Source organism: Scatophagus argus, chromosome 14, assembly GCF_020382885.2.
Source record: "Scatophagus argus isolate fScaArg1 chromosome 14, fScaArg1.pri, whole genome shotgun sequence".
In the NCBI taxonomy this organism is placed as follows: domain Eukaryota; kingdom Metazoa; phylum Chordata; class Actinopteri; family Scatophagidae; genus Scatophagus; species Scatophagus argus.
Window position 1 is genome coordinate 11055986 of NC_058506.1, and position 10659 is coordinate 11066644.

Genomic DNA, 10659 nt, shown 5'->3' on the forward strand with positions numbered 1-10659 from the left:
CGCTCACCCGCTGAAGAGGAGGAAGACTGTGAAAACTAGGTGAAGACAGAGAGAAGCTGGTCAAAATAACACTTTGGCCACAAGGGAGAGTTGAAAATAGTCAAGGAAACAAATGATAGATGGGTTTTTTAGTGCTACAGGAATTTGGAAGCTTTCAGGTGAGGTGTCTCAGAACAGAATTCACTTCTTAAAATCTTCCTCAATCTTTCTATTCAAAACTGCAATATGATGAATAACAACAGCAGAGCTTTGTCAAATGGTGTAAACTGTGTATTGAAAGGGTCAAAATTCCTCCTTAAAATAGTCATCTGGCATGAACAGAGCACTTTCACTGTGTCTGAAATACTCTTGATGAACAGATTGATTGTCAGAGCAACCAAGATGATCAGTCTGCTACTAGATTTTCATTCACCGGCTGCTTAAGATGCCTGATTAAAAAGGCATTCCTGAATCACAGATATCTCCACGCACAACAAGATAAACATTACTCACTTGCATTAAAATAGCCACGTACGCCACTAAAACTTTAAGGCTGGTACATACACAGGCCTCAGTTATTCAAAACCATCACCACATTTACCAGATAGTACAGCAGAGAGCCTTCTGCGACTTTCAAAGAGTCATTTTTATAATGAGTGACTAAAAGATGAAACAAAAGCAGAAGATTCGTTTTTGCAAAATGATGACAATTAGAAACGCTGAAGAAGGGAGAAGCCTCATACTGCAGGAGAACAGATGATGAATTCATACTGAAACCCGCTGAGGTTTGGGTGGACCTGATTACATAAGTTGATTTCTTGTGCGTTTTGATGTGCAAGTGCATCACACTCGAGCAGTGGCTCTTGCAGATTGGCTCTCCAAATTATATTCGGAGTAGGAAAGTCTTTCTAAATAAATATTCTGCCTCATTCTGTGTAGGAAAGGAAAAAGCTTCACACAAAAGTCAGGAATGTGCATATTTCAGCAGGGCACTTTCAAAGGCAGAGCTCAACCTGCCTTCTAGCTGTGCTTCTTCATTTCAATTTTATGATAGATAAGCCTGATGCTGTGTGATGTGGTTGCTAAATATGATAACTTAGAGCGAACGTTCATTTTTTTTACGCTTTTTTCACAGCTGAAATAATAACTTACAGTAATAACTGGGATTTTCAGATAGAACTCATTTTAGAGGAAATAGGTGCCTTTGATCATTTGGGAAACAGTTCAAAAGAATTAGAAAACAGCTCACATCAAATAGCATCGAGCAGTTTGAAGTTTTTTCCTTATCTGTAATGATATGTCACTTCCATCCAAGCAATAGCCCTTAAAAGTAAAATCATTTTTGAAAAGAATTTCATTAAAAATTGATCTCAATTGTTTTTATTTACTAGATTCCTTTTATGTTAGCCAAATACATCTATCACTATGCTGAGGGAGGACGAATCACTTTCTCATATCTATGGGAATAGGAAAGAGAAAAAGTCTCTTGATTTCCAGGACTGTATATTTGCAAAATCCCACCAGCCTCTGAGGAGAAGGTGCCAGTAAAGAGTCTTGTAAACACATCCAAAAGAGGAAGACAGCTGGCTGGTAACAAACTGAGACAGACAGATAGACTTGTTTCTATCCCGTGTTTAAAAATGTATCGGGTGGGAGTGGTGTCTCATCATGGAAGAATTGTCGAGCCTTAGTCTTTTTTCTTTTCCATCTCATCAAAGACAAAACCTTATGATAACGTATCATTATAATAATCCTTAATTTTCCTCTAAAATGAATTAAAGCGGTCTGCCGAGCTGAGAGCCCACACTGAAAGTTCTAGTGGAAACAGGGAATACTCTAAGGAAATGCTTCCTCCATCAGAGCATATGTCAAAACAGCTAGGTGGGAGACTTTTCATGAGGATATGCCTGACTAGCTTTATACATAAGCACAGGGTATTAAGTTGCTGCTTAAGAAAAAGCGAACTGGAAAGGCCAAATCTTTTGTTTACGAAAACTGCGTTGCTTTGCCAGCTGGTGATTTGGGGCTGTTTTGTAAGAGCGAGTTCAGAAGCTCAGGATCTCTTTTGTTGATGCCACATGAAGCCACCCCCAACCCCACCCCTGGCAGGCTGCTGCGGCCCCAGAGATGTTAATTGTTGTCCAGAGGGCTGAAAGTGACCTGAGGCCATACTACCTTGTGGCTGCCTAATAAATACTCATCATATTACTTCTTGGGGAAGAGCAAACCATGGACAACCCAATGGTTCTGCATGTACAGCTCTGTGTGTAAATAAGAAAACAAGAAATATTTCTTCCATACAATATAAGCATGATAACTTCTGTATATAATAAAGGTGCAAATTTAAAACTTAACTTCTCAAGCTTAAAATTGTATTGTTAACGGGAGGTTGAAGGTCTCTGAGGAAATTTAACACTTCTGTACTTAACACCAATTGTGTCAGCATGAATAATTATTTCAAATTCAAAATGTTTCTAGAAGGATTTTGCATTTGACTAAAAGGAGAAAGCAGAACTCTGAGACAGGTTTTACATTACACAATAGCAACCACCATCAAGGCATCTACATTTTTGAATTTCTGGTCTATGAGTCAGTAATGAAATATTCAAAATCTAAGAGAAAGGGCACAATCACTTATATTAAATGGCACATGTCCAGGAATAAGCTGTGGAAGTCAGCTCTGAGAGTAAAACCAGGGAAGCCAAATGCAAAGAAGGACATTCTGTGGAAGATATTTACATCATGTGCATAAGGGCAGTAAATATTGTGCAGACCGTGTGCTACGCAGGACTAGCAGTCTGCAGCATTTCATTTACATAAAACACTACACCAGCCAATTTCACTGTTTGCTCCATACCCCCCATCCCCCTTTCTCTGATGTAGTGCAACCAGCTGCTGTAGTGTTTGAATTAAAACCTGCAGAGTCTTGAGAGACAGATGATATGAGAGAAGTTGCACAGCCTCAGAGTTGCTTATTAATAATATATAATGGTAATGAGGTTTTACCTACAGTATGTTCACAACATGCTTTAATGCATGTGAGACTTACCATAGAACATGCACTCGTTGCATAATCACTTGATTGCATGTTAAGTGAGTACCATACCTAACCTTCAGGCAGACATCATGTAATCTGCATTACACTGTGATGACTGACAAGCCTTCCACATTGTAGGATTTTAATGTTTGTATTTTTATCATAGTTGCAGATGTTATTGCAGTAACAGTTTGTAGTCAGTAGAGTTAAAGTTGTTCTCACAGTGCCTCTTGTATCAACATTAGCACTTTGACCTTGTGTAGTATTTGAAAAGACACATGCACGTGTAAGGCCAGACAGGCGCAGAGACCTCACGCAGTTTGATTTCCAGTGTTCCATATTAGTGTCACCCAAAGGCTGGCTTGAGAGGCAGATCTGATCTTTGAGGAAGGTTGGCAGGAGCAGACAGAGGCTGAAAGGGAGAAGAAGTCGATCAACCAAAAGAGAAGCAGCAGAATTTTGTCAAGAGTGATGCACATCAGGAAACCTGAGCTGACTGCTGAGGGAGATGCCGATCCCTAAAGAAAGAACTAAACATACTGTCCATGTCACAAACGATATGCTTTTCCCACTTAAACAAAATCTGCGGCTCAACAGCCCTGAAGTAGCCAAAAACTCTTTAGTCTGCATGATTTGAGCGACTATGGTATGAAAGATTTTCAGTTTACAACGTTGTTCAATTTGTCACATTCATTCTTTGTTTTTCACCTGCAGGATCAAGGAAAAATTGGTGTCATCTTTAATGTGGGGACAGATGACATCACCATCGATGAGCCTGCCGTCATAGTAAATGACGGCAAGTACCATGTTGTACGCTTCACACGCAGCGGTGGCAATGCCACTCTCCAGGTGGACAACCATCCAGTCATTGAGCGTTATCCACCAGGTAAGAATGCTGGGACAAACTCTGTGGTTTTATGATGCATAGATAGATGGCATGGAGCATCTGGATCAGCGAGAGAAGGCTGCATGTCTGCATATCAAATATTAATCTTCAAATAAGCAGTTGTGAAATGTACTGTTTGCAAGATACTGATTGGCAATTTACCCAGTGGCTTAATTTAAATCAGATTCCCCATAGTTATTTCTTTTTTCTATAAGCTATCTATTAATTTTCCACATACATATTGGCTAAACAATACAATAATCTTAAATTGATGCATTTGCCTCAAGCTGCCCTGCTAAGTAAATCTAGCAATGAAAGGGTTTTCATCAGCCACAGTCATTTAGCAACCAGTTTGGCAGACAGGTGGAGAGAGAGAGAGAGAGAGAGAGAGAGAGAGAGAGAGAGAGAGAGAGAGAAAAGCAAAGCAAATCAAAGCCGACAAATTTCCTAATCTTATTAAAATATGCATATGTGGCCCAAGCAGGATTTTCTAGACGTTTCCAAAGGACATAGTTCAATATATTTCTAATGTAATGTTTATGTATTTGTTGTTAATCTACCAGCCTCGGTCCAAGAGACTGTATTGATTAATATGTGATATGTGATGTGATGATATGTAGCTATTCAGTCGGCATTCATGCTGACAATAACAATTTTGTAGTGTTTAAATTTACATAGAAAGGTGACCGTTTTCAACAAAAAGACTGATGGATTTGGATTAATTCATACTGTGTTCTGTCCGTTAAAGGGCTCAGTCACGTGTTTTGTGTTTCAATTTTGCAAGGTGTTTGGTGTCTGTTGGATATCACATCAAATACTCTACATAGACATAGTAATGATAAATATGGGGATAGAGGCATTACTTTTTCTTAGTGTATATTTTAATTTTATCCATCCTAACAAACATATTAAATTAACCATTCTGAAATTCAATCTCACTTTCAAATACATTCATGATTTTGCAAATTAAACATTGACTCGATCAGCACAGACAAACATCAGTCTACAAACATGCAAGAAGCTTTTCTTCATCCAAAGTATTTGCCAACTTGTGCTTTATACACATATACACATAGTCAAAAAAACAAAACAAAACAAAAAAACAAAAACACGTACATAATTTGATGTTGACTGGCTGTGCTTTAACCTGTTCCGAACCAATCAACGAATTAACCTTACTTAGAACAGGTGCACCAGCTGGCATAACGGGAGGAAACCAAGTCCCCTCTCTGCCTCCAGCTGTTGCTCAAAGCACACACACACACACACACACACACACACACACACACACACACACACACACGTCACAGTTGCACATAAATCAAAACTGTGTGTTGTGTGTGCCCCCTTCGCCAGCCCCCACTCAGTCAGTGGCTGCTGAAACATTTCTACTGATAAATGACTAAGGTGCACATTGGCAACAAACATAAACAAGGAGAAAGGGAGTGCATGTTGCATGAGCAACGGTTAAGAGTAAAAGGACACATAATTGATCTTTTTCTTTTTTTGGCTGGACACTAAACAACATAAGTGAGGCATAATGTAGAACTTCACCAATACAAGGGCACTGCCTGCAGCTCAATGAAAGTTCATTTAATTTAAAACCTGCTCTATATTAAAGCATACAGTAAAAACACAGTATAACTAAGCTTCACATTAGCTGTCATGCAACATGTCATATACTGCGCCTCCTCTTCTACGTTGCACTGTAATCCTAATCTTTTTTTATCCAATCATTACTATCCAACACTGACTTTAAAGTGTTTATTTATTTCTTTATTCATTTCCATCTGTTTATTTACATTTTCATTGGTAATGTGAGTTAAACATGATTTTTTTTTTTTTTAGATAATTTGCTCTTATAAGCTCGACACACAACCATACACATGTAGTGTAAAGCATAAGCAATGCCAAAAAGAATTTACGAGTTGTAAAATTAGAACTGTGTGGCTGCTGATTGGTAAAAACTCTTCAGTGCTAGATAATCACAATACTGCATGAAAAGTGTTTTTTGCCACTAACATGACCTTTGTCACCTATTCACACTGCTGAAGTGTGTATCAAACAGTATATTTCCTGTTATAGTTTGCATTTGATTAACTACTCTTCTGTGTATGCATGTGTTAAATAGAGAGCTGAAGTCCTGCCCCACTTTAGAGCAGCTTCTCTCCTATTAGCCCTGATTTCACAATGTGGTTTTTCTTTCTGAAAACTAGGAAGAGCTTTATCCACTACTGGGCTTCTTCATAAAATTTGAAAATTTTACATGAAGACATCAAAACATTTTTTCTATACAATGTATAGACATGCTGTCAGTATCTTATAGGATCATCACGTAGCATGCATTATTATAAGGAAGAACAGAACAGAAGTGGGGTGAGACTTTGGCCTTTAACTACAGGATGTGAATCACGTTCTAAATGTAACAACTGATTGTCTTTGTTTTGCCTTTTGTGTTTACCTGATTAACCTCTTTTATATACAGTACATAAACATTTTATTGTAATAGGTATCTACTTAAGGTGATGCTTTGCTTAAAAAATTATCTAAATAACACTAACTAGCGTAGCACATTATAAATAGCCTAAATATTACTCTAACTAGCATTAACACTGTTACTCGTAATAACTAGACAACACTAAGTAACGCACAAGTTTCTTTTAACTCACAGCTGGGTTAAAATCGATAACTTGTTAAACCTGCCATTATAACTCTGTTTCTAACCATGTGATCTTTCAGTTTGCAGACTTTAACCTTTAATCTGTCTCTCCAAATTCTTTGAAGGACACTATGATAATGAACGACTGGCTATTGCTAGACAAAGAATCCCATACAGACTTGGTCGGGTAGTTGACGAGTGGCTACTCGATAAAGGTAAAAATTAATTGATTAATTAATTAATCCTTGAAATAACTACTAAATAACCTTTCCCCATGAGAGGTGCAGCGCCAGAAGGCAAGGGTGACAAGAATCGAGTTACTGAGATGTATACCTCCATCTTAATTGGAATGTCTATTGGCTATGCATTTTGATGACCTTAATAAAGCTTCAAGTGGAATTCAGTTGTGAGAGCAAAGGGGTATCGCATGTCTTCCGTTTATTCTTTGTCATCCTTACACCTTGTGGAAAAGCTGCACCTTAACAAAGATTTTAAACCGATTACCTAAAAACACATAACCCTTGTCTGATCTTTTATCGCCCCCCCCTTAACCATTGTGTGTAATTAGATACTGTGTGTAACTATTCTAGGTAAAAATCATTAAAATGCTGTGTAACATTCACATTAACACGAGTGAAACTAGCGTGTGACATTAAGTTGACTAGATTTCGTTCTTCCTAAACTGAAAATTTCAAAACATAACCCCTGGATGTTTTTACACCAAATGAACACCTTTTCCTTTTATTGTTTCCCTCAACTTTGTATTACTTTACCTTGTAAAATGACAACCACATCAGACTTCTAAGCCTGTATTTTTTGTTGCTGCAACAAAACAGCCTTGACAGGCTGTTAAAGGAGATCACTGTTTGCAGCCATTAACTTTGCTAATAAGTATTCTCCTGAGATGGGCCCATTAGTGCAGTCTTCCTCTGATGTAACACAGCTTATCAGTGAAGGCGCTGACAGTGGTGCAGTTCGTTATCATTGCCCCTTTCAGGAGGTGAAACAGTTGGACTCTTGGGGGAACCCAGTGCAGAACATGTTTCAACAGGGTATGGGCTGATGAAATCAGTGGAGGGAGGGATGTTTAGCTTTTCTTGTCATTTAGCTTTACACAGTCTGAAGTTAAGTAAGACATTTTAATAACCCACCCATCTTTGTAAAAAAAAGAATCCATAAGATTCACATCTTTGCACCATCTGTTCTGGAGTGAAGAGATAAATAAATGTTTTTTTTTTCCTACCAACAGTTTGCTAACTCAGTGATAATTCAAAATGACTATTTCTGTCCAATCAAAACACTTAAATAGGCACTTAAATATAGACTTTAAGCCTCCTCTGATGGTTGGAACCTGCATGTGTGAAGACTAAATTATAAACTATAACCCCCCCACCCCCTTTTAAAGTTAACATCTAAATTGAGTTTTAAATAATTACTAATGATTATTGTTCACTAAAACCCACCTGGTTCAAATGATGTTTGTGTGCAAGCTCTCCCATATGACTTCTCTATGTCTGCTCCACCATTTTCTCCCTTTTTCCACCTCTTGCCGCATCTCTATCTGACTTCAGGGAGACAGCTGACCATCTTCAACAGTCAGGCAGCCATTAAAATTGGTGGCCATGATCGAGGTCGACCCTTCCAGGGTCAGATCTCAGGGCTGTACTACAATGGCCTCCAGGTGCTCAAACTGGCGGCAGAAAATGATCCCAGTGTTCAGGTGGAGGGGAACCTGCGTCTGGTCGGGGACTCGCTCTCCGTGTTGACCACCGACGCCACCTCTGCCACCCCGCTGGCTGTGTCCGATATGTCTACCACAATCATGGAAACCACCACCACTATGGCCACCACCACCACCCGCAGGCAGCGGTCGCCCAGCCTGAGGGAGAGCATCTCAAAGGTCAGAGAGAGTATGAAGGAATATTTGAAGAGAGTTGGATGCTAATTTATCAGCAGTTGGAGGTTAATTGGTTTAATTCATAGGTGAAGACTGTTGGCGCCACTTTTCCAGGAGGTAAATGTGATGAAATTTTAAAACAGAGGGAAATAAACGCAATGTGATGTGTTGAAATCAAAAAAACCTTTAAAATTAAGTAGGTTTGTAGAAATGGTGGACCTGAGCTTGTGTACACACAAAGTATTAAAAATGTCTTTGTAAAATTATAACTTATAACTAACTTATAGCTAATTATAACTATAACTACCTACATCCTCCGTGCTTATTCTGTCCCAATGTCCCTTTTGACATTCTGCTCATATTTGGGCGTTTTCCATTCTGTGCTAATATGTACAATGAAGTTTTAAATTGTAATACCAGATCCTGCTGTGCCATCCTGTGTGAATATTAGAATACAGTCACAAAACCAAGGACAGTCAAATAATACTTCTGTTTCCTTGACTTCATTCTACTCTCACAATGGCCGTGACACTTTGAAAAAAGCAGCACTAGTTCCCTCAGTGAAATTGAAATCTTTTTACTGAAAGTGAAATAACAAAAAAAAAATAGCTTCTTTTTCTGATTTTAAGGTTATCCAGATGTTATCATAAGATGGTGAACTCTGAAACACAAGACTCGTCATCATCACTGGAGACTCAGAAATAAGAAAACATTCAAATCAAAATTTCTTATTGTCAGATATATAAAATACATTCAATAATTATTATATACATATATATATATTATATTATTAAGAAAATCCTGTATATTTTCATTAAATAATTGTGTGCGTGTCATCGTGCAAAATGTTTGGTCCCACATTTCTGATTTTATATTCATCACATAATTCATTTTAAAGTGTGCGAAGATAACAATGACATTGATGCTTCAATACATTTATGATTGAATACAACCAGGCAAAAATGACTTTTGTTTTTTAATAAATCTGAAGAACAGATTTTTCCACACTGAGCTGTCAATATTGCATCCAGTCTGATGAGCATTACCAACCACCGTTTCAAATTAACTGATTTTAGTCCAAAATGCTACAAACCTGCCAAATTGGAACGATTTCAGCAGTTGTACATGGAGTCCTGAGGTTTCAAAGAAAAGTCTCTTGAGAAAATTACAGAGTGTATTTTTCATTACATTTTTCATGTCCAGCTTCCCCAAAATTGCCTGTACTGTACTTTCCAAGTAATCCATTAATGAACCATCTATTTGCCTCTGTTTGGGTGTTCTGAGTCCATTGTCCACCCTGAAATCCTATTTAAACATATTGAAGGCCTGATTTAGCACATGAAAATTTGTTGTACAAAAAGCATTATACATAATTAACTGAAAACATGTACAACATTTATCCTACTGAGAATTTACTCCCCATCAGTAGTGCTCTGAGATTGTTTATAAACACATGAAATCAGCCACAGGGCTGAAGGATAAAAAGCAGCTGCACTTCAGCATATTTTGAGCTTGTAGTCTTACTAGTGTTGCTCCGAGCAAAAACACTGAAGTGGTACGGTGCTTCAAACTGCAGTTTTTCCTCCAATAGGACAGTCAGTCAGCAAACACAATCATAAAACAACATGAGCACAAATCTAGACGATGGGAATGTGTTGACTGTCTGTTAGATAAAAACAATACATTTTCTCCATTTTCCTTTCAGCCGCAGAACTCTGATGATATTTTGGTTGCGTCAGCCGAGTGTCCAAGTGATGATGAGGACCTGGAGGAGTGTGAGCCAGGAACAGGTGGGTCAATCACTCCTATCCAAGTCATTCCTCCTTACTTTCACGTAAGATTGCAGATAAAATTCTCTGACTTCACAAAGTCATTATTAGTTTACATTTCCAACTCTCCCTTTTTAGTTTCTGCAGCTATCATATACTCATTTATTTAGGGCCTGTGTCAAACAGCTGTCCTCATTTGGATAGTTGTTACACACTCAGCTAGCAACAGTTCATCTTTTATGTTATCTTTTAAGTCATGTCTCTTACTCATTAAATTGGATGGAAGAAAATCTTTAAGGGGTGCACTGCAGTCATTAAGGCTGGATAACAGTGGACAGTAGATCAGGCTTGTGACAGAAACAAGCCGTGGAATTTAAGAAGGAGTCTGCCCTTATTATGGGTGCCTCAATTATTAATATGACCTTATCAGAA

General features: G+C 38.1%; 1 protein-coding gene across 5 annotated transcripts in view; it reads left to right on the plus strand.

Annotated features, from left to right (window-relative positions):
• The window catches only part of LOC124070879 (neurexin-2-like), a 108306-nt gene that overhangs the window by 94309 nt on the left and 3338 nt on the right, over window positions 1–10659 (plus strand). For 3 of the 5 annotated variants that reach the window (XM_046411200.1, XM_046411195.1, XM_046411197.1), the window contains 4 exons: window positions 3731–3902; window positions 6687–6776; window positions 8133–8461; window positions 10164–10248. In XM_046411200.1, the coding sequence (XP_046267156.1) occupies window positions 3731–3902; window positions 6687–6776; window positions 8133–8461; window positions 10164–10248 (676 nt within the window). The remainder of the gene's footprint in view (window positions 1–3730; window positions 3903–6686; window positions 6777–8132; window positions 8462–10163; window positions 10249–10659) is intronic. The other 2 variants (XM_046411196.1, XM_046411198.1) reach the window with 1 other exon arrangement.